Source organism: Podarcis bocagei (genome assembly GCF_964188305.1).
Source record: "Podarcis bocagei genome assembly, chromosome: 14".
NCBI lineage: Eukaryota > Metazoa > Chordata > Lepidosauria > Squamata > Lacertidae > Podarcis > Podarcis bocagei.
Window position 1 is genome coordinate 6,352,539 of NC_138139.1, and position 24,795 is coordinate 6,377,333.

A 24,795-nucleotide genomic window follows, 5' to 3' on the forward strand; every position below is an offset into this window, starting at 1 on the left:
AACGACTGAATATCAGCATGGAGAATATGCTTAGAAGGAAGAACTAGAGATCTGGTGACCAAGTGACTTACAATTATTCCAATAGGAGGGATCATTTTGTGATAAGTTCTATAGTATGTAGCAGCACCCATCATTTAATGAGCGGTCCTACCCTGGAGAAAACATGGAAACACAGCCAGATTTCTTAGTTAGGTGACCTCCTGAGTAGCTCTTCCTAGTATTTTCAAGTATCATCCATTCTGTTCTACAGTTCAGTAACAACCAATATTCTCTTGCATGTGAGCTCTTTACTAGTAGTAAACGGAAATTTACTCCTGTAATTTCCACGGAAATAGGCTATTTCACATAGATCTGATTCACATACCAAGTTAAACGGTCAGACCAAAAGCAATCACATAACCAGCCTAACAAGATTTTCCGATTTAAATATGTTGGAGAGATGCTAAGATCCAGATAATTTTCAGACTTAAGCTTTCAGAGTTTGAGACAGACCTTCCAAATCAGACACAGGCAGCTCTGTCTTCCCATGGTTAAATTGAAATGTGTTAACTGAAATCAAGAGGTCCAGCATCAGCCTACTATTCACACAACACGGATCCATCGTTCTAGCCACTAGCGTTGGCTTCATTTTAAAAAAAACAAAAACTATGAGTCCAGGTTCAGTCATAACAATGTTAAACCATGACTTAACGCTCAACGGAGCAGCAAGGTACACAATCTTATTTCCCGGAGACCACACATTTGTCATGGTATGGCTTAGTGTGATGTGTTAAAGGCCATGTATCATTTTTAGGAACTGGCCACAAGTCAGGCTATGAAACTTATTCCAAGTGAGGTTGCACACCATGCTTTGACTTAACCATGGTTATGTTACCACATAAGTTGTATGTCCTATGAGGGTGGAAGCCTTCAACAACTGTAGCTTATCCTGATTTCAAGCATCCTTATTTCTTTTAACAATATTCTTTATTAGTTTTTAATTACAATAATCCAATGATAGCCTCATTCTAACAATTCCCAATTTGATACAATTACTAATCCCACTCATTCAAATGCCAAATTACCGGTATATAATTTAGGTGGCCTGCGTGCTAGCATTGATGGTTTGATTATTTACTTTGTTTCTGCATTCCAAAATCTTATTCATCTCAATTACATTTCAGTCAAAATAACAATCTCTTATACGACAACTGCAATGTTAACGACATCCATTCATCTTGACACATTAAGTGATTTATAAATCTATAGGTGAAGCATTCAAACTATCTTCATTCCTCTTGTGTGTGACAATTATTCTGGCCATAGTGTTCCTTCCTGTCCTTGTAAAATGTTTTATCAATCTTTTCCCAGCCGTTGCTGCCCTCCATCATGCCTTGGGCAGAGCTAATATCCCATTGTTGTTTCAGAAGTCAAGTATCCTTATTTCAAGACATTGTTTTAAAATAAAATCACTTTATACTCAGTGATATGTTGCATAGTGGGTCATACCCAGAATAGACCGCCTGGAATCGATGGACGTGACTGTTTTAAGCTCAATGCAGTAGGCATATTCTGAGGCTGACTTAGTTGGAAACAATGTTTTGCATCGTATTGTTTTATATTCCTTTTTTACCCTTCCCCCCCCCCCTTTTTGCATTTTCTTTGGCCAGGAATTATGTTCTCTTGTTCTCACAACAGCTTGCCAGCCAACTGCTGTAGTTGCACAACTGTCTCAGTTGCCATGTTACCTCCTACCAATCTGCAAGCACAGGTATGCCAAATGGGAGAAAAAAGGAACCAAACATCACATGAAAAAAGATGGTCCATTAAGTGGGTCTCATTTTGAAAGGCCTCATCAATCCCCCTCTCCACTTTTGTCACATTTTAACTACAGTGGTACCTCGGGTTACATACGCTTCAGGTTACAGACTCCGCTAACCCAGAAATAGTGCTTCAGGTTAAGAACTTTGCTTCAGGATGAGAACAGAATTGTGCTCCGGCAGCACAGCAGCAGGAGGCCCCATTAGCTAAAGTGGTGCTTCAGGTTAAGAATAGTTTCAGGTTAAGTACGGCCCTCCAGAACGAATTAAGTACTTAACCTGAGGTACCACTGTATTACAGTGGAGCCTTGGTTTTCAAACGTAATCCGTTCCAGAAGTCCGTTTGACTTCCGAAACATTCGAAAACAGGATCAAAGGGCTGGCAGCAAAGTCAATGGGAAAAAGTGAAAAATGCACCTCAGAAGTCATTCGAAAACGGAAGCATTCACTTCCGAGTTTTCAGCATTCAGCTTCCAAATTGTTTGGCATCCAAGACGTTCGAAAACTGATGTTTGACTGTACTAAACCTCTCCTTTGACACAGGACATACTGTTTTATGCAGTGCTATTTTCTGGGGATACTCAAGGCTATGCTGTACTGGCACTTTTTTTCTAGAAGAAAAGCACTGCTTGGATGTAGTGTTACGACAGCTCCACTGCTAACCATGCCTGGTTTTTAAACAAGTTTTTGAAAAAGAGGCTTGTAGGAAGCTTGCTACTGGATTAAAAGGTTACCACCATTTTTGTTAATCTCAGTGCAGGCATAACATGGCAACATGCTTAATACTAAAAAGGGAAGGAAAAAGCGCAGGAACCCCCAGGATGCTTCCATTCTCTCATTGTGAAGAGATGGAGGGAATGTTATTCATCCATTAGGCCTATTCCTGTTGACCCATTTCCATGTTGCTTATATAAAAGTTCCCACTGAACTGTCTTCCACTCTGCCACCCTTAACAATGTTCGAGATCCAACTCTGTTTGGGCTACCACTGTCCACCAGGTGCCTCTACTCTTGAGAAAGAGGGTGTTGGAACTGCACAAAGAGACTCCAAAATTGGATGATATTTAGCCAATGTAATTTTATTTCAGAATGACTAGTCCTTTACAGTTTAAGCATATCTGGAGGTAGCTGCCAGAATTATTTGATTTCCCACCTCCCCACACACAAATGGCTTGAGTGAATCAGTTTATGGGCAGAGTCCACAAGGAAATTTCTCTTGCATGAATCCTTGACATGAACAGGGACTTTGGAAGGGAACCTCCTGGTAGATTCTGCCCTATATTTCTGGAAGGACAGCTGAACACCAGTGTAAAATAATGTCTATATGATAGTTTCAGAACAAACATAAAACCACAAGAGGTAGCCTCTATTGATTGTCAACACAATAGACTTCCAGTTTCTTTTTCCCTTCTAAAAATGCTGCCTGAGTATGGTGCAATCTGCCTCCTACAGATATTAGTGACAATCCTCTCGTTGATGCTGATGGGCTGGAATGGAGAGAGAGGACTGAAAAGAACATTGGCAGGAACCACAATTCAGATTTGTTTTCAAGGGATTTGCACAGTATAACCTCCCTAATTGAACAGAAATAGTTGCCTCATATTGAGTATCATCTAGCTTAGTATGATCTACTCTGATGGGTAGTGGTTCTCCAACAACTCAGGTGGGTTTTCCCCCCAGCATACCTGAAATACCTATAACAAGTATTTTGAAAGTTCTTTACACAGTGCATAGTTAAACTATGGAATTCACTCCCAGAAGAGGTAAGGAGAGTCACTAACTTGGATGGCTTTAAAGGAGGATTGAACAAATTCGTGGATGATAAGGCAATGGTTCATGGTTCTCCCTCCACTGTGGGAAGCAGAGTGCCTCTGAATTCCACTTGCTGGGAATCACAGGCGGGGAAAGTGCTGTTGTGCTCAGGTCCCACTTGTGGGCTTCCCATAATAGGCATCTGGTTTATCCCGAGAGCAGGGTGCTGGACTGGAAGGGCCTTTTTGGCCCAAAGCAGCAGCGCTATTCTGTGTTCATATGGAGGGGTTAGGGACTGAACCGGGCCCCTTCTGCATACAAAGCTGGTGCTCTGACTGTACCTAGAATTCCCTTTCCATTCCCTACAGCTGCTGCCCTGTAAGATGGACCAGACTATTCTGCCAATCAAACTTCCACAGGAAAGCCACTTGGGTGCTTTCAGATTCTTTCAGACCTCCGTGACACCCCAATTCCAGTTCTCTCGAAGCCTCTACCTGCCCCTAGGAACTCTTAGCATGAACGTCAAGCTACAAAGTCAGCTGCTGTGCAGCAGCACTCCAAATGACTCATTTGCTGCCCAGGAGCTGCCATTTCTAATGGGATCTTCAGTGCCTGGATTTGATTTTGCTTAGATGATCAAACAAACTTCACAGACTGATGTCCTCCCCTGCCCACTTTCCTTATAGCCCTGCAACTCATCTAAGGCTTCTTCTCCTATTAAAGGGTACTGCCAATTTGGGGGTTGTGGGGAATTTATTAATGTATGCACAATGGGAGGCATTATGGAGGCTTAATTGCTTTTATGCAAGACTCAAGCCATACAAACACTGCTGCTTTACCTGTTCCAATACAGAAGCAAAGTTTCCTTCATCAGGAATGGTTTCTTACCCTTCATTTTTAATTGGTATCTTTGTTCCCTTAACAGTGCTACTGTGGACCCATATGCACATTTTTTTGCTTCCAAGATTTTCATTGTTATTATAACCAAAGTTACTTAAAATCCCAAGTACACTTGAGACATACTTGTTTTTGTTGCTAACTAGGCAGCATTCAACTCGAGTTCATTCTCAACATGTTGAGCAATGGATTTCCAAAACTGATTAACTCCTCAAAGTTGGCCACCTACTGTAATTAACATAATTCTCATGTAATTCAGCATTCATCAGTATAGCAGTTTGATGAATCAGGATGCTTCCTTTTGTAGAATACCAAAGCTGCATAGATGGCAATATGGTATTGCAATAAAACCTATGTGTGTGTGTGTGTGTGTGTGTGTGTGTGTGTGTGTGTGTGTTTAATCCTCGCTAATCTGTTCCCCTCCTGACGATGTGGGGCTGCAGCTCCCATTAGCTCCAGTTAGCATAGCCAATGGTCAAGAATGGTGAGGGGAGCTGTAGTCTAACATCATCAGAAGGACCACAGGTTAGCCTCCCCAGTGTACACAAAAGCATGTTTATAAAAGCCTGTAGATAAAATGCAAAGTCGGAGTGGGATAGCTGTTTCTTATATGCTTGTTGTGCAGTTCTTTGTAGTCCACAACAGTAGATTTGGTAAACCATTTAGAACAAAGTGGCTTGTTTTAGCTTCTGGTCCAAGACTGGCCATGTACACATTAGTAGCTTAAAACACAATGAGGTTGTTTCCCCCAACCCCATGTGTTTCAAGTTGCATTTGCATGTTGCTGTGCACACCAGAGATGGGATGGAGGTGTCTTCACCTAATGCACATTACCTGTTTGGTTTTCTGTGCCTACAACCCCTTCTCCCCTCCCCAGAAAATCCTATTCATGAAGGTGTCATCTGCACATGCACAATGACTGTCTCAAATGTACACACCTCAACTTAACTGCAGCTTAAGTTTTCGGAATCGGGATGGAAGCTGGTTTGAGGGAAATGCATCAAACAACAGTATATCAGTTTGGGCAAAAACTCTAAGACTCATATAGAATATGGCTAACATCATGTGTACCCAGCCTAAAACACCAGAAGTGGGAGTGCACTAGAGCTGGAGTAAAGAGTCGGGGATTCTGTACCTGGCTGTAGCAGGAAATCACCTGGTTCTTTTGCTCTCAAGGGCTTTGCTGGGTCAGAATGAAACAGACCAATTGAAAATAGGGGGGGGGTTGTTGTGGAAAAAATAAGTTGCAAATCCAGAGGAGAACCGTTTTTTCTCAACTCATTTTTCATGAACAGCAGAGGATTTAGATGTGAGAGAAGCTCAAGGCACCACAAACTGCTGTACTTCCATATGTCAGGAAAGCCTTGCCAAGATCCATGGGAGCTCATTCCCGTGGAGGTCATTGCTCCTGGGATGCAGACCTAGCTCCCAAAATTCTCTTCCTTCACTGAAACGGCAGGATCAGTATGAAAGACACAGTGAGTGCATCCGCACACTCCTGAAAACCAAGGATTGGGGACTGGAATAGCTGCATCCAATGCTTCTGGCTCAAAACTTGCTCTTTATGTTCTATGAGCCCTGTGAATAAAAGCTTTCCTAACCCTCCCACAGAGTCTTGCTTGCTTGCTTGGAGACCTAAAACCTTGCTTGCTGAATACTTGGAATGTAAGGCTTTTTCAAGCTGAAAAATAGTATGATATTTCAGCAGAGATTTCAGTACTTTGCATGTGCTCTATAAAAACGGGAAGCTTTACAAAAATAGCTATAGTGTGATCAATTAAAACATCTAATTTAAAATATGTACATTCTATACAGTTTCCTCTAGTTACATCAGTTAAATACTCTTTTTCTCTCTTTAAAAAAAAACCTCTAGCATCCATGTCAGATGGATGCAGTTTAGAAACAGAAGGCGCTGGCTCCTTAGGACACAATTTTAGCAACCATCCTATTTCTGCTGAGAAACGTCATCCTAATTTAGTGGTGTACTCTCTATGTCTGCAGGCAGCTTTGGGTTTGGAAAGCAAATCCTTTGTGTTTTAGGCTGTTTATTTCTGAAATATCTCAAGTCTGAAAATGGCACACTGTGGAGAGAGAGATAAATGCCAACCAGCACCAATATTCCTGCAGCCATTGGCTTCCAGAGTCCGTAGCTCATTGCTTTTCAACAATGAAGGCTGAACATCCACAACTCATGGAACAGCTGAATTTTTAGCTTTTGATATCATCGTCCTTTAAGAATTTAAATCCTGAAGGTGCTTCATAAAGGCTCTCCCCATCAGTGCTGAAGTCGTCGTCGTCATCTTCAAGGTCATTCAGCATTTTACTAGAGGTCTTTTTGTGCCTGCTAAAGCAAAAATATATAAACATGTTAGCGTGGCTTTATAAGCTGGCTGTCAACATTTGGACTGCTTTCATGATGTATTTTAAAGACGCTGGTTGATTTGAATGAGCCAATCCAATGACTACAAGGCTAGGAAAATGGGTGCAACTGTCTTCTCCACAGCCCTGGGGGGAAACACCAGAATGAGCACTGCAATCTTGGGCATGTGCCCCTTTCTGCAAAGTTCCTCTTTCTCCAAATGTTTACACAAAAATAAGCTCCTTGGAAAGTGAAGGTTCTGGCATGACACATAAGTCCTACATTTTTTCTGGAAGGAATTTGAGGGAAAGCTCCAAATTTGGACATTTTAAACTAGTTCCCAGAGGGCTGAATGTTAGGGTAGGGGGAAATCCAATCCAAAGTGCCATGGAACCCCAAAATTATAAATTGGAAGGGGCAGGGATGATCAGCTTGGTTAAGGTTTCCAAACAAAGATTCTTAGATCCAGAATGAGGAGAATGAGTTGGGTCATACAACCCATGAGCAAGGAGCCAATGTGGCAAGTGGAGCAGTGACTTTCCAGATCTTGGGAAGGGTTGATGAAAACCTTTCTGGGTCCCAAGGCTCCTCCTTTCCCACCTGAGTTCCTTTTTGATTGCATTCAGCTGTCCTTGCAGTTGGTCATTCAAGTCAACTTGCTCTTCCAGCTCCCTCTGAAGCTTTTTCTTGGTGCTCTCAAGCCTATCTATTTCTTCTTCTGCTCCCTCCACCTGGCGTTTCATTGCTTTCAAACGCAAGCTCAGCTGAGAAATAAGAAGAAAGGGGCCAGTTAGAGCTTGGCAGGCCAAGGGATCAGTCATCCTCAGCAACCCTTGATGGAGGGCATGGAGCCTATGTGAGCAACGGAGTAATCATGGGAAATGCTATTTTTATGGTCAGAGGAAAGCTTAAGCTCAAAGCCTTTGCCAGAGGTTGGGAATTGGAAGGACCTGCTCCAGAAGTGACCAACCCTCCATGGGATCCCTTTGACCGAGTATGTATGAATGTATGCATTTTACCCTTTGGGAAATAAATGGGCCACTAAAGTGGAGCATATCAGATGCTGCTGGACTGCAACTCCCATCATCAACATCATCACTGGCTGGGCTGGCTGGACTTGATGGGAGTCCCAGCCTCTGAAGGACACCATGTGGGCAAATCCCTGCTTTAGAACAACAGAAGGCATTGGATGCCACAAACAAGAAAAAGCAGAGGTGTACTCGGTGCTTTTTTCTGGGGGTACTGAAGGGTATGCAGTACTGGCACACACACACCCAAAATGCTAAAAGTGTGGCACTTACTGTAACAACTTCATGGTGACTACCAGCGCCCTTTTTTCTTAAAAATGGAAGCCATTTCATATTGTGTAATATTTGTGATGGTTTTAGTGTCTTTAGTGAGTTCCTGGGGTGGCTCACAGTCCCAAGATGAAGGGTGAGCTATAAACTTAATAAAAGTAAATTTGGGGGACAAATCCTTGGTAACTACATTAGCCCAAGTGATGCTTTTCTTCCTTACCTGGTCCTTTTGATCTGTCAGAGAGAGATGCTCATCGTCCACTTGCATCATGACCTCTTTAACTTTCTTTTCAAGCCGGCGGTTACTCAGCTGGAGGTTAGCTCGATCCCTAGGAAAAGAGAAGGGAATACTCACAGGTAGCAAGGTAAGAACCAAAAAATGTTCCACTTACCTGGGAGAAGAACCTACAATTGAAAATAGATGACTCAGAGTAGAATGCAACATGGGTACTTAAGCCCTATAAATCAACCTCAGCTTGTGTAAGGGGGTGTTCCTTAAAAATTCTACAAGGCAGCATCGTACTCCTGGCCAGCTTTCTCACATGACATCAATTGCCACACAGGACTGTTGGTGCAGCTCCAGTAGCAGAGGGACGTTTTTCCATTTTTGTGGGAATGCCCCTGACATCCAAATTTTGGGGTGGTGTTTTTGAAGAATTTTTTCTTTAAAAAAATACTCCATCCAAGCTTCCCCACAACTTGTCATTTTGAACTTATGGGATGATCAAACAGCAATTTTCAGATCGAGTTAACTTCTTACATGGATGCCGGATACAATAAGAACTTCTTTGGCCCAGAAATGAAATATATTATTGGACTTAAAACCTTTCATTGTGGAAGAAAAATATGTTGACTGGCTATTGGAGAGAAAATAACCCATGAATTATATGTCTCTAAGGGTAAGGGACATGGGTGGTGCTGTGGGTTAAACCACAGAGCCTAGGATTTGCCAGTCAGAAGGTTGGCGGTTCGAATCCCCGCAACGGGATGAGCTCCCGTTGCTCAGTCTCTGCTCCTGCCAACCTAGCAGTTCAAAAGCACATCAGCAGGAAGGTAAACGGCGTTTCTGTGCGCTGCTCTGGTTCGCCAGAAGCGGCTTAGTCATGCTGGCCACATGACCTGGAAGCTGTATGCCAGCTCCCTCGGCCAATTAAGCGAGATGAGCACCGCAACCCCAGAGTCGTCCACAACTGGACTTAACGGTGAGGGGTCCCTTTACCTTTTAAGGGTAAGGAAAACCTGGAACACTTCTATATCAAAGGCCTGTCTAGACAAGTGGGAAGGTGGGAAGTCTGCCAGCCAGGACATGGAGACAACAGCCCTTCCGTATAGTGTGTCTCCAGCATGAGATATTCTGATGTCCACTGCCAGTAAGTATGGATGGTCTGCTTCTACTACCTGTTCTTCTTATATGTGGCTCTGCTGTTGTGTTATTTTTATTGGATGGGTGGATTATAAACTTTGTATTGATCTGAAATATTGTAAGCAGTACAAATTTTGAAATAGGTTCAATTCTTTTTTAAGCTAACAGAGGTGGTGGGTCTCCAGTATTTAGATGAGAGGCCTTTTGCGACTCTTAAAATACCGCATTTTTCGCTCTATAAGACGCACCAGACCATAAGACTTTATTTAGGAGGAAAACAAGAAAAAAAATATTCTGAATCTCAGAAGCCAGAACAGCAAGAGGGATCGCTGCGCAGTGAAAGCAGCAATCCCTCTTGCTGTTCTGGCTTCTGGGATAGCTGCACAGCCTGCATTTGCTCCATAAGACGCACACACATTTCCCCTTACTTTTTAGGAGGGAAAAAGTGAGTCCTATAGAGCAAAAAATACGGTAGATGAATATCTGACTGGGACATGGTGTTCCCTGGGTGGTCTTGCAGTCTGCATTACCTCTCTTCATTCTCCAGCCGCTCCTCCAGTTCCATGATCCTGGTTTCCATCTGAACCAGAAGCCCTTCTTTGCTGGACTGGTAAGAACCTTCAAGGTGAAAGATCCGGCTTTTCAGGTCTTTGTTCTAGAGTAAGAATATGCAGAGCTTATTGAGCAGATAAGTCTGTGGACAAATTAGCAATGCAGCACGGGGCCTGGACAGCTGCATGCCCTAGACTTTTGACTGGCGAATGGCATCCATCTCTTCTCCCCAGTTAATATGAGTCCCACTCTGTCAGAAGAGTCTCTCATTTTGATTAATGGAAACCTCTGAAGGGATTGTGGCCCTCTGCTCAGATCTGACCTTCGTACCTTCCAGGTCTGATGCAAAGTGCTGTGATAACCCTGAAAGCCCTTAAGATTCCTCAGAAAGGATCAACAATTCAGATCAACCTGCCTATGCCTAACCATCTGCTTCACAGGCCCTGCTTAGGTTGCTGGGCACACGGAACAGGCCCTTCTCTTGAGTGACCCCACATTTGTGAAATTCAGTCCCATGTGAAATCAGGGAAACTTCACCCTTTTATATTTTGAAATGGGCCTTAAAGACCCACCTCTTTTGGTGGCTTTTACTGGCTGGCAGAAACTGTTGTGGATATGGAAGTTATAGATGTGAAGTTTCTGTATTTCACAACATGTAGTGAAAGTCTTGCTGAAGATCACGGGTGCAGACTTGAATAAAATATTGGGGGGGCCTAGCTAAGCCCCGCCTCACATAATCAATCACAATACACAGTGCACACAAACCCTATTTGAATGGCAATGGCCATCAACCTGGGGGGGGGGGAAGTCAAATACTTTAGGGGGGCGGAAGGGACCTTGGCCCCTAGGAGTTGGCTTCTATGCTGAAGCTACACAAACACAAAGAAAATAGTGGATCCTTTGGAGAAGGAAAAACACACACGTAGGGATCATCCACACTTCAGATACTGCTGCACTTTTCAGGCACAGATCTGCACTTTAAAGCTCTTTGTCCAAGCATTTTCTGTTTTTGTTTTTGTCCCAGCGCTTTCCTCATGAAAACCTATGTTTTACCACTGAACTGGAGCAAAATGACAATCCGCAGAAAACTCGATTGCCATTTTCTCCAATTCAGCAGGCAAACGCAGGGAAACCGCTCGGGCACAGAGCTTCAAAGCCTGGACCTGTGCCTGGTAACGTGGACAAAAGGATGTCTGGCTGAGCCTTTAGCTTTGGACAGCTAAGATGCATGTCCACCACTAGGTGGCACTCTGCTCCTGAAGTGTTTAAGCTGAGATGGCCATGGGTGGGTTTTTCCTGTGTAATTTCCAAGAGAAGAGGCTCTGGTGTCCAACCCTGCTAGGAGGCAGCTCTGCTCCTTAACCCTGAAGGTGTGGGCCTAGGCAAGCCTTCCCCAACCTGATGCCCTTCAGCTGTTTTGGACAACACCCAGCAGCCCTGGCCAGCACAGCCATAAGATTCTGGGAGTACAGCTGTGGGTGTGGCAGCCCAAACTATCTGAAGGGATCTAGGCTGGGGGAGGCTGAGCCAGGCTCTGGACACTCCATGGCACTGGGAGTGCACTCAGTACACACTGGCACTGCCTGCTAACATCCATATTTCCCATTGTCCGGTCCTGGCATCAAACACCCCAAGCCTGAGCACAAAACAAGCCGCAATCCTTGCCTGTCTCTCCAGCGAAATCTTGTCACATTCCAAGTCTTGCCTCGCAGCCCTTTCCTGAAGTAGCTCACTCCGCATTTGCTCAATCTGTAGGTGATAAGCAAAAAAGAAAAGGAAAAAGGCTGAAACCTCCAAATGGTAGCAACCTAACAACACGTCTTAAGACTCTCCTCTACAGCTCCAGCCAATGCCGTAGAATTGCGGGCACTAAAAAGAGACCTGCGGGTAGGTCAGACCCAAGCGGGCCTATCCAGCCCTGCGTCCCACAGGGGTGAACTAGGGGCTTCCTGAAAGCCCACCAGCAAGGCACAAGGGCAACAGCATGTCCCCAGGTGTGATACAGTGGTACCTCAGGTTACAGACGCTTCAGGTTACAAACTCCACTAACCCAGAAATAGTACCTCGGGTTAAGAACTTTGCTTCAGGATGAGAACAGAAATTGCACGATGGCAGTGGGAGGCCCCATTAGCTAAAGTGGTGCTTCAGGTTAAGAACAGTTTCAGGTTAAGAATGGACCTCCAGAACAAATTAAGTTCTTAACCCGAGGTACCACTGTACTCGGCAGCTGGCCTTGCCTCTGATCCTGAAAGTAGTACACAACCATCATGGCTAGTAGTCACCCACTTGGCCACAGCTAAGGGCATTTCCAGTCTGAAATGGGCAGAAAGGGCACAAGTGGCAGGAAGGGCAGCATGAATATTAGTACAGTGGTACCTCAGGTTAAGAATTTAATTCGTTCTGGAGGTCCGTTCTTAACCTGAAACTGTTCTTAACCTGAAGCACCATTTTAGCTAATGGGGCCTCCTGCTGCTGCCACGCCGCCGGAGCACAATTTCTGTTCTCATCCTGAAGCAAAGTTCTTAACCCGAGGTACTATTTCTGGGTTAGCAGAGTCTGTAACCTGAAGCGTATGTAACCCGAGGTACCACTGTATGAGGATGGACGAGGATGGGAAAGAAAGGAGCATCAGGCTTGCTCAGGGACTGCCTTGTGGAAAAAGAAGCCAGATGGGAGGAAAGGAGAAACTGTAGCTCAATGTAGCCCAGGACATATTTTGGAAGAGGTCCCAGGTTAATCTCCAGAAGCATCTCCAGTTAAAAAAGCTCAGGTTGCAGGTAATGCGCATGGGACTTTTCTCTGCATGTGCCACCACTAGAGAGAGCCTCCCTGCCAGTCAAAGTGGGCAGTGCTAAGACAAATAGTCTGGTCCGGTGTAAAGCTGCTTCTGAAGGAAGGGAGCTATTTCTGACCCAAGGGAGCAGTGGGGAGGGCAAAGACCAATGGTGGGTTTGGGTGAAGACAAAGGGGGCTGGCAAAGGAGGAGCTTAGCCACAGAAGGGGGGTCAAGAAGGGGAATGAAGTGGGGGAAGTAGAGCTTGGGAAAGCAAAGTCATTTTCTTAGGGTAAAAATCACAGCCACACAAACACCGAGAGAGAGGTGGAATGAGATACTAGCCAAAGATACCAGTGCCATTTTATAGGAAAATGAGGTCAAAGAGGATCCTAGTGGAAGGTTCAGTCATATCCAAGACACAGGGTCAGTTCCATCCCAATGTGCACCAAATTCCAAATGGCAGCATATGCACTCCATATGCCCACACATACACACCCCGAGTACCATGAACTTCTGAAACCAATGTTGTTGTCTGGCCATTGGAAGATCTTGTCATGGAGTGCCCACCACCCCTACTTTCATCTTTTACAAGGCCCTTTTATTGGGGTCATGCAGAAAACTCTGCTATAATTGCTTCAGGAGGCCCAGACAAAATGAAAGAAAATTCTGAAGGGGAGGGGGGAATTAATGAGCAACTAATTAAAGATGCAGCTTTTAAATGGATGGTGTTTGTCAGTGGGCTTGGATGTAGCTGGTCACAGTGAGGTTCCAGACACTGAGCTATTGTGTCCTCTGTGTGCTCAGAGGCTGTGAAAAATGTGGGCGGCCATCCCTGGGTCTCACATTAGAGATGGATGTAGGACAGCAAGGGGCACTGAGGTGATGGATGCTGCTGCTGTGGTGGTTGAAGGATGCTTCTGTGTAGAAGGGTCAACACAGAATTGTCTATTGGTGGACATTTCCCCAAGGGCTGCCTGTGGTGCCAATCTCACTGGGCCCAATGCTGGGGGGTCTGAAGCAGGGGTCTTCTCAGGGTTTACTGGGCTTCTCTGAATTGCAACCCTTGGCGCGGCTCTCAAGGGGTGTTAACTGAGCTGTGGGCCATGGGAGGGTCTTGTTCTTCCTTGGTGGAGAAAGTGCTTTTGGGGGGGGGGACGCATACCCCTAAACATTTTGTGAATCTAACGGGAGAAGAAACGAAAAATGTTTTAAAAATTAGTTTCTTCTCTAGCACGGTGAATTGTCAGTTTCATTGCTACCCCCGATGGCGGCCTCATTTCCTGTCACGGTGTTTCCCGAGTCTCACACGGAAGCGAGCGTTTAATGTGTGAAGTAGGAGTTGGAATCTAGCACGGTGATTGGTCAATTTTGTTGTTACCACCTCCAACAGCGGCTTCCTTTCCTTTCCTGGTGTTCCCTGAGTCTCAGACAGAAGTGAGCGTTACTGTGAGCTGTCAGCTGTGTAATATGAGGTAATGCATGTTCTTTGTACTTTTGTCCATTTGCTGTATTTATTTTCCCCAATTTGCACTACTGAATGGTGACTTTCTTGAGTCAAAATGAGAGTACCCCTAAACATTTTTTAAGGAAAAAAGATCGGTGGAGAAGATCAAATTTAGTGAAGGATCTAGGCAGGGGTCAGCAAACCTTTTCAGCAGGGGGCCGGTCCACTGTCCCTCAGACCATGTGGGGGGCCAGACTATATTTTTTGGGGGGGAGGGGAAATATGAACGAATTCCTATGCCCCACAAATAACCCAGAGATGCATTTTAAATAAAAGCACACATTCTATTCATGTAAAAACACGCTGATTCCTGGACCGTTTGCAGGCTGGATTTAGAAGGCGATTTGGCCGGATCCGGCCCCCGGGCCTTAGTTTGCCTACCTTTGATTTAGGGGCAGGTTCCTGATAGCCCCAGACTGGCACATCTTGGCCACTAGGACAGAAGAGACATGGGCCTACTGTGCTCTTCTGAATTTTTTATCTTCTCCCTCCCAATGCATCAAAGATGTTCTAATTCTATGACAAGCACAAGCATTAACTGCACGGCTTCAGGTGGCAGCTGCTCCAGCTGGAAGGGAGGCCCATTGAAGAGCAAGCACGTCCGGTCCAAGGGGCCTTTATTAGAGAGCTTGGTGCTTTGGGTCTGTTTCTGGACAAGGCGCAGCTGCGGAGTTCGTTGTCAAGGAGAAAAGTAATTTGATTTCTAATAATAGCCTAAAGACGGCTGCAGCCGCTGTCTTCCGTCTCCCACTGGACACAGACATGTCTCACTAGTCCTCAAGAGGGGAAAGCCAGGAGAAAATAAAGCCTCAGCCCTCCCTGTTCCTGGGCCGCCTGACTCAGCAGAAACACTCAGCTGCTCAATAAAGGGAACTAATGGAAGCATGGATGCCTCTCTGGCCAAAAAAAAGCCAGCACTTCCCACATTTTCATCTGCCTGCTCCACGCACCTGCGCCAAGTGAGGAGCAGGTGTGCAGCATCCACTGGGACTGCTTTGCCAAAAGAAGTGAATGACAGCCCTGCCAATGTAACTTCATCCTTTGCTCATTTACTGTGCCATTGCTATGGAAACAGGCCCCTCAAGAGAAGCTGCTCCGGAGTCAATTAATTCAGTCAGCTTTATTTCTTTGGTCGTCCGTCCCCCGGCCCTAGTTGTTAGTTGCTGCAGGACGAGAATGCATCCAGGCAGTAGAAGAATAAGGGCTGCTGTTGAATGCTGGCCACTGGCACAGTGGCATTGCCAAAGAAGGCTCTCTCATATCCACAGCTGGACTCGGGTTCAAGTCACCCCTGCAAGCTTTGCAAATAATAATAACACAGGATTTTGTTCCTGCTGATAGTGTCACCCTCAGCATTGATTCTGGGTGACGTCCCTTTAATCAAGGTTTAGGGACTGACTAAACAAAATGACACAGAGACACAACTGGTTCTCCCATCTCCTTACATTTTTGCAAAAGCAAGCCGCATGTTCCCTTCTCCTCCTTACACCCCAGCAACACAGTGGGCATAATCCAGGGAACACAATCCAGGGCCCTGGAGCCCCACAATCGCATTTCAATTATTTCTTTCCTCTCAAAGCCACCTGAAGTATGGGGCTATGAAGAAGCTGCAACTCTCACCTGCTGAGCTGGAAGAGCTGCCATTAACTCCAAAGCAGAAATGTACAGCTTCTCAATCATGACGAACAGCAGTTTAAGGAGTTAAATGCACCATAAAACTTAGGCAATATTTTCTATTTAATGCTGATCACTCTACAGATTAGTCTCCATTAACTTCATATTAAGAGAGCTTGCCAGCAATGGGGGAGGGGAGTTTCCTGGGTCACCCAAAGGTTTGCCAACTTTTCAGCCAGCCCCTGCTGCTGTCACTTCAGCAGCAATTAGCAAGTGGTAACAACATTTAGCTTCATCCATGCCATGGAAATGACACCTGCACATTGCCACAGCCCAAACCTTTGTTAAAGGCACAGGGGCAAACCGGGCTGGGTCAGTTGGCACCCTTAATCAACGATGTTGACCAAAACAAACCCATTATTAGTCCTTGCTTTATTGTGAATGTTTAGCAGACCCTGAAATAGTCTCCTGGGAATCCATCCTTTGGCCATCCTAGTGTTGACTCAGAACAAGGAAAACTTTGTAACTCGTATAAAATTAGGGGCTCCAGAGCCTTTGGGACGAACACCTATTTTGCCCTGACCCAACACCCGCCTCCCAACTTACATAATATGCTGCTGGTCAGAAAGTTGGTGGTTTGCATTTCCTTTAAAACGTCTGATTAAAAACTACAGCTACATCCCTCCACTCCATGATCCTGGGCACAGAATGGGCTGCAGCATCCCCACTGAACACTGGCATGGTCTGTGGGTCCAATAAGGGCCCCCTTGCCCTAGCCCCACAAAATGCCGCATAAATACAAACAACTTTTAAGCAGGAGAGAGGAAGGAAGAAGAGAAGGCTTGTACATGCCCAATTCAAACCAACAAGAAACAGAGGGATTCATTACCAGCTAATGCTGCTGACAGAATGCTGGACTCACATTCCTGGCACGGCCCCCAAACTCACCCTAGGCCAGTCCTACTCTCCCAGTGCCACCTGCCACACAGAGAAGCTGCAAGGATGACACAGGGCAATCGTCTTGTATGCTGTCTAGAGGAGAATGTGAATGGAATCCCTAGAAACACAGCTGAGTAGTGGCTGGTGGGTTGGGCCCAATTAGAGAACTCCAGCGGATTGTCAGGAATCTTAATGTGCTCCCTCCAGCCAGAGCTGCCCAGTGGAGAATTCCCCCTGCTCAGGTACCTGCTCTCTGCACCTGCTGATCCTTTCAGACAAGATGTCTGAATTGTTCCGCTCCTCTTCAAGCTCGAGTTCCAGCTGGGACATCTTGTACTAAAAGAGATGACACAACATTGGCTCAGTGGCTGAGAGTGGGAAGAAGGAGTAGCAGTGGGTGACCAAGGCAAACTCTGGAAGATAAGAATTCAGGACTAGAAACTGGGTGAGGACCAGTGTTTTTTACCAGGAAAATGGTGCTGGTACTCACCGTACCACTCAAAGGCGCACCAGCCTTGCTCCTAAAAGAGGCAAAGTCCTGTATGTGCCCCTACAGCAGCTGCAGCACCTCCACTGGCGACACAGCCACATGAGGAGGCAGGCGTTGAGGCGGGAAGAGGAGAGGGAAACGGCACCTGTGCGGTGGGACGAGGCACCGGAAGTGCCTTCCCTGCATGGCTTCTTTCCCTCAACCCCTTCCTTTCCGTTCTCAAATCTCATTGGCTGCTGGGGCTTCCCGCCTTTGCAAATCATGCCCCCAATGGCTTGCAGAGTTGCCGGTCACTGCTCCCCACCCACCCACCCAGGAACCAGCTGTCAGTCACCTTCCATATTACAGTCTCTCTCATTGGTCAAATCAGAGTGGGCAGAAGAGGCAGTGGACTCACAGAACAGCCAGGGTGGAGGTTAAATTCTGGAGATGGGATTGGCTGAATAAACTGCCATGATGATAACAGCAATGACAGCTATGATGTTTGTCACGGCAATGCTAAGAAACTAGAGGAAGTGGGAAGCAGGGAAACAGGATCTTGGAAATACTTCCAAGGTGCAGAGGATTGAACAGCCCCCAGTCATTGCTCTCCTGCTTTAAGCTGTTGGAAAACAGTGCTGGTGCTGCATACTGGCATGGAGCAACAGGGGGGAAAGCACTGGTGAGGACTGCGCTCCCAAGTGTTTATCTCAGGAATGGGGAACCTGTGGGTCTCCAAAGGTTTATTGGGCTCCAACTCTCATCAGCCCAACAAGAATGGTCTATGGCCAGGGATGCCGGCAATTATAGTCCATCATTAACTAAAAGATCACAGGCGCCCATCTCTGGCTTGCGTTGATCATCATTCAACATCTCTCAAGCTTAAAGGAATCAGCAATTAGATGTGAAATCCCCCCAAAAAATCTCTGGGGCAGTTCCTTAGGGCAACCAGAGTTTCATTCCCCTCAGCCGTGATGGCAGCATCACATGAAGAACCCCGGAAAACCAGAGGTCCACAGGTCCACAGGTGGGCAGCTTTTCCCAGACCAAGGGCAGTCTTCACAGTTCCCCTTCCTGGAAAAGGGGTCGGTGATGCCTTGAGGGGCTTCTACATACTCCAGCAGAGCCGTGAGTGCCAAAACATAGCTTAGCTGCTGTTTTATGATTCTACTGCCATTTTACAATTCCTTTTTGTTTTATATTGCCATCTTTTTGTAATACTGCCTTGGAAACAGTCTTTGAAAGGAGGTGTGGGAATGTGGCAGGTGGTGGGCTGGGCTGAATGTACCAGCAACCTCAACGGGCACTTAGAGGGGCAACATTTGATGGAGTGTGAATGGAGCAGGGTGAGATTTGAAACATGCGCTCCCAGAACCCTTGCAACTCTGTCTGTGTGTAGTTGTGTGTTTCTGTGGGTGCTCTGTGCCCCAGTGCCAGGGATGGCCTGCTCCAGTTCAAATAGCCAGCTGATCACATCTGGGCAACATGTCTTTCCCTCTCCAGAGAGAAGGGAGGAAGGAAACATGTAAGCAAAGGCCAGGCAGCTAAATAGTCTTGTGTGAGACAAGCGAGAAAGCCAATCAAACCAAACCTCATTGGCCTCTGGTGATGCTTATGGAAAGGAGTTGGAGCTGGAGCTGGAGTCAGCCCCCTTCCCCATGTTCATCTTCCTGGTGGTGTCTGAAAAGGTGACTCAGCTCTCTCCCACCCTCCACCCCACTCATCTCATCTACCTCCATGATCTTGTCCTGTCTTGCTCTATCTTCTTTCAAGTGATTTTTGGCCTCCAGTTCATATTCCAAGGCTTTCAAAGTCTGTTCCAGAAGCTGTGTTTTGGTAATAGCCTCATCTTGAGCTCTCTGGTGATCTCGTAATTCCTTTTCCATAAAATGCATCTGAAAGAAGAAGAAGAAATTGTGGGCTAAAGAGCCCCCTGGGTAGGAGGCAATCACTAGTCTGGTCTGTTGCAGACAGAGAAACTTATAGGGCAAAGTGAACCCACCTTGCATTTTCCAAGTACAGATTCATGGGCCCATCTGCTATTATAAGCCCGACTTCCCTCCAAGCCTGATTCAAAGGTGAGAAGGGGCAGTGGATCCCCATAAGGCTAACTGCCCACCCCTTGAACAAACCACCTTGCCCTGTGCAGGAATCCTGGCCTAGTGTAGCAAGCAATCCCATTTGGGAGGTGTCTTGTGAAAATTCACCTGTCCAGCTAACACTGAAAGCAGCTTAACCATTTTGGGGTACCCACTCCAGTTTGAGAAGAAGAAAGTGGTTGTTGAAAAGAAAGGAACTGGTTACAGAAAGAAATACCAAATAAGGCAGCTCTATTTTCTCAATATCAGGAATCTGTGGCCACATTTGTGTGGGCATTGCCCAGATCAGCAAGTAAAAAAACTCACCTCAGCCTCCTGGGACAACCTTCCCCAAACTGGTATCTACCAGATGTTCTTGACTACAACTCCCATCACCCTCATCCGGTACAGCTGTATGATGCTAGGACTGATGGGAGCTGTAGTCACAGAATCATAGAGTTGGAAGGGACACCTAGTCCAACCCCCTGCAACGCAGGAATCCCAACTAAAGCATCCATGGCAGATGGCCATCCAACTTAAAAACCTCCAACGCATCTCAAGGGGACTGGGTTGAGGAAGGTTATCTAAAGGAAACGGGAACATGGGAGCAAGAGAGGCAAAGCAAATGAAGATCTAGCCGTTTATGCAAAGGAACAAGATATCTGGATGTTGTGGCTCATTAGGCAAGCCAAAAGAGGAGCACAGCTTTGTACAAATTGCCTTTGGAGGTGTGTTCTGTGCTCGTGGACTTTCTTGGGTGACTTTGTGAGCACCTCATGTGGGAAAAGATTATTTGAATATAATACCACTTCCAGATTCAGAATCTTAGATTTCTGTAAGATCCTGTTCACGGATACAGCTCTAGATATAGTGTGCAGATTAACAATCTCCATGTAATGTTTCCACGTGGAATCACTCACGCAGAGACTTTTTTAAAAGTCCAGGCTCTTTCATGAGCAAAGTCTGTTAAGTCAGAACTTGCACTTCTTAACTGTTTGTATTGGTGATCTTGCATGATTTTCTTCCAGCCACAAGATGGCAGCATGCCAATGGCTTTTTGGGGAGATAGGTGTGGGATGGGATAAAAAACATTCTAACGAAACCATCTCCTGGTTTAGCAAGCCTTAGATAATAACTCAGTAACCCTGGACAGCAAGCCAAACCCTCCCTTCTTCCTGGAGCTTCTTTACATGATCAGTGACCCTTTAAACTCATTATAGGATTTACAGTCAGTTACTGAATCATGCTGGAAAACAGGTTTCTTGTTGGACCACTTTGCCCAGGGAGGTTCCTGTGTAAATCATAACATAGAAAATGGCTCCTTTTCAAAGATGAAGAGGCCACATTCTTTTATATCCTCCACTGATAAGTTCTCAAATTTTTGTAAAACACTGAAGCTTGCCCAATGTGTCTGTTCTTACCTCTCTCTTGACCATGGGAGACCAGAACAGGACACTTGCTGGCAAGGACTTGGATGGAGCTAACTCAGGTGAGATTGGGATTTCTCTTTCTCTCTCCCTGCCCCCCCCCCCAAGCAAAAGTCCACATTGTCCCAGAGAATCAGGATGATTCTTCCAGGCTGAGGAGCCATTACCTCCTCCTGCATCTTGAGGGACGCCAAGTGGGCCTTTTCCAGCTCCAGGTTTTTGTCTTTCAGCTGCCTGTGTGTCTCGGAAAGCTCCCGGCGATTCTTCTCCTTGTATTCATCAAGCTGGTTTTGCAGCTCCAGCGTCGATGTTCGTGAAACCTCAATGATTTCTGCCATCTAGCAAAAAAAGGAAAGGAAGCATTAGCAAGAAACAGGAAGCAATCAAAAGATACCCAAAGCAGGTTCCCATCATCACTCCAACTACGAAATGGCATATCCAAAAGCTTTAGGCCAAGGGTCAGCAAACTTACCACGCCTCGGGCTGGTGTCTCCAGTGCCAATCACGCGGAGGTGGGCCGGAGGCCGGGGGAGTGCGTGCCCATATGCGTGCGCACACGGTATTTCTGGTGCACCTCCGGGTAGGAGGAGCACCGGAAATAGCTTGTGCGCATGTGCACGGGCCTCCTCCGACCAGATGTGCAACGGAAATAATGTGCATGCGCACAACGCATGCGCATGAACACAAGCTATTTCCAGTGCTCCTCCAACCCAGAAGTGGGCAGCTGCGCAGTGCAGCGCTGGTAAGAGCAGGCAGCGGGGGTCACTGCGGGCCAGATAAACGAGTCCCTTGGGCTTTATCTGGCCCACAGGCCTTAGTTTGGGGACCCCTGCTTTAGGCTGAACACAGAAGGCCAAAGAGCAAATCACAGACTGGTGGTTTCTCAGCTTGTGTTGCTCACAAATTACGATCTAAAGTGAAAGGTGGGTGGGGAACTTCTCTGGTTGTCCAGATGCTGCTGGAGCCCCAACATCCATCAGCCCCGGCAGCCAGCATGGCCAATGGTCAAGGATGATGGGAGTCGCAGTCCAAAAGCATCTTGGAGGGCACCAGGCTCCCCACCTCTGCTATAAAGTCTTTGAATAGTGTTTGTAGAGGCACGGTGGCTACTTAAACCGTGGGGACTTGGCCTGGCTCTCAGCACCGGTGGGTGAGCATGCTAGTGGCAGTTCCAGGAGTGCTGGTTGGCAATGAAGAGGGCGAGTGAGTGATCCAGGAGAAGGCCTGAGACAATGGTCTCATCTGGCTTCATGAAATGGCTAATATAATAATAGTTCATTTTGCATTTTTAAAGATAACTCTTACGGTTACACTGAACACTACCTTCAGCATACAAGCAGAAAAGTGGTTCTAAACATTTAAAAAATGAACCCGTAAGTAATTATATCAAGAAAAGGAGCAGCAAAGAAGGGCTGTGGGTTGGAATGAAAAGCTGGGGCGAGGAGAGAGAAGGGGCAGTCATTCTGACTAATTCATGTTTAATCTATGCTGCCCTTTTAAGAGCTGGCATAGGTGTGTTTCTTTGGCTGTGCTTGCGGCAGCCAGCCCCGAGGCCACTGGGTTAAAAAAAAAGCCAGCAACAAATGTGTTGTTCTTAAGTTTTGCTGGAAATAAATCACCAGGTTTGCTGACATTTCAGGCCCCAGGTGAAGTGCTGTCCGTTTCCTGCAGTTTTGCGCTTGGGATAGATGTCTGTGCTCCTGCTCCAGCTACAACTCCTGCTCTAAAAGCGCCTATTGATCTTCCCTGGGTCCCAAACATTAAGTGCAAAGTTCACATTTCACTTTCATTTGTACCTCTTTCTCTCTTTCTCTCTAACCCTTTTGTACAATTTGGTCTTTTATTTTCTCTCCCCCTGCCCTTGATATTTAATCTCCAGCCAGCTCATACCTCCTTGTGTAACTTCTCAATAGTCTTGTCCAGTTGCCACCTCTCATTCTCTAATTCACTCTTCATCCTCTTTAACTGATCCTTCTGGTTAGCTTCATCTTTCAGCCGGTCAGTTAACTGTTGCAGCTCCTGGTTCAGCCGGCTGACGTCCTTCTGCAGCCATGAAAAAAAGCCACCGCATGAGATGCTCTCTTGCAATTTTTTTGATCCCATGCACTTAACATTCTTCCAAGAAATGAGAACAAATGGGGGGGGGGAATCCCTGCTGTACAAGAAACTTAAAAAATAAAATAAAATCAGAGAAGGGGTCCTCTGATTTAAGTTCCCTGGCGCAGGGACCTGGGCTTTTAATGTTGCTCTGTGGGCACAATCACTATTTTAAAGGTTAAATACAGAGGTTACATTGTAAGTAAAGTACCACCAAGCACAAATCTTGCCCAGAAGCACACCTAGCATTTGACTGTGCTGAGCACCAGGGAAGTACAAATTCAGTGTACAAAACGGACAATGGTGGATCAAGGGCGTTTATGTAAATGTGGCTTCATGTGCTGCACACACCTGCACCTAAAAACCTCACCCTGCTCAATGTGTACAGTTCATATTCTGAATCTGATTGTTTAGGTCTGTCCCCCCCACCCCAGTGTTCACACCAAGCATGGGGCAAAGGAGACTCCTCAGCAGCACAAGTAAAGCTAGGAGGGGTCACTCTTATGTCTTTAAAGGTAAAGGGACCCCTGATTGTTAGGTCCAGCCACGGACGACTCTGGGGTTGTGGCGCTCATCTCGCTTTATTGGCTGAGGGAGCCGGCATACAGCTTCCGGGTCATGTGGCCAGCAGGACTAAGCCGCTTCTGGAGAACCAGAGCAGCTCACAGAAACGCCGTTTACCTTCCCGCCGGAGCGGTACCTATTTATCTACTTGCACTTTGACGTGCTTTCGAACTGTTAGGTTGACAGGTGCAGGGACTGAGCAACGGGAGCTCACCCCATCGCGGGGATTTGAACCGCCGACCTTCCGATCAGCAAGCCCTAGGCTCAGTGGTTTAGAACCCAGCGCCACCCGCGTCCTTTACCCTAGTATAAAAGGGAGTTCTTATAGCTGAAAAGTTTCACACCAGGTTTTAAATAGGAGAACAGGGTGCAAAAAGTAGCATGATCTTTGAATCCTGAAGAAAAAGAGCCTAGCAGGCAATGTAGCACTTAACCAGAACACAAGATGATGTTAAAAGCTACCACTGTGTTTTTCTCTGTGTGTTTTTAAACTAAATCTGCCAGCCCTGCTCCATTCCAAAACACTCCTGCAGCCCCATGAATCCATCTTTCACAGCTCATTTAACTTCACCATTTGTTTACAAATCCTTGAAAACCAACCAACACCAACTCAGATCTGACAGAGATGGAGGCTGCATGGCAAAAGCATTAAGTGCTGGAGAATAAAAAATGCGTGCTCTGCCTGTAGGCCAGACTACCAATGAGATGAAGTTGGAGTAGTGGCGGCAACAGATCCAGCCCGTTTCAAAGTCCCCTGAACCAGCAGGTCTCGGCAGCAGTTCTGTTGATCTGCTGCTCACCGTTCTATGAGAAGCATGCCAGCTTTGTAGGAAGAAAATGACAGCTTAGGATGCTGCAAAGCAAGTCGAAGGGATACAGACTTAGAAAGCAAAATACGATGCTGATGTTCAACAACTGTGGCAGGAAAGCAATCCTGCTGGTGACACCACCAGGGACACCAGTAAAGGCCAGAGGACATGGAAGCCCAAAGACTCTGCAGGGAGGGCAAAAGGGGACAGAGCAGGCCTGATGCAAGGCTGAGGGTCAGGTTTTCTTTACCTGTGCATCCTCCAGCTGGGCTTCCAAAGCGGTTTTGGTCAGTGCCAGTGCCTGCCTTTCCTCTGCCAGACGTGCCAGAGCCTCTTCCAAGTGCTGCTTCTCTTTCTGCCATAAAAGACAAGGTTATCTTTGAAAAAACTGAGGAAGCATTCTCCCCATGGTGTTTCTCCCAAAGATACAACATTTCAAACTTCTGCCCATTTTGGAACTCCAAAACTTCTGCTCCCGTACAATGAGTCTACATATTCA

General features: G+C 46.2%; 1 protein-coding gene across 2 annotated transcripts in view; it reads right to left on the reverse strand.

Annotated features, from left to right (window-relative positions):
- Positions 1-2,856: 2,856 nt before the first annotated feature.
- CGNL1 (cingulin like 1) overlaps positions 2,857-24,795 on the reverse strand; it is an 81,473-nt gene continuing 59,534 nt past the window's right edge. For both annotated transcript variants that reach the window (XM_081170515.1, XM_081170516.1), the window contains 10 exons: positions 24,547-24,651; positions 22,717-22,869; positions 20,994-21,164; positions 19,055-19,216; positions 17,099-17,188; positions 11,685-11,768; positions 9,998-10,122; positions 8,325-8,433; positions 7,407-7,570; positions 2,857-6,791 (listed from right to left, as the gene is read on the reverse strand). In XM_081170515.1, coding sequence (XP_081026641.1) covers positions 6,656-6,791; positions 7,407-7,570; positions 8,325-8,433; positions 9,998-10,122; positions 11,685-11,768; positions 17,099-17,188; positions 19,055-19,216; positions 20,994-21,164; positions 22,717-22,869; positions 24,547-24,651 — 1,299 coding nt within the window. In that variant the 3' untranslated portion in view covers positions 2,857-6,655. The remainder of the gene's footprint in view (positions 6,792-7,406; positions 7,571-8,324; positions 8,434-9,997; positions 10,123-11,684; positions 11,769-17,098; positions 17,189-19,054; positions 19,217-20,993; positions 21,165-22,716; positions 22,870-24,546; positions 24,652-24,795) is intronic.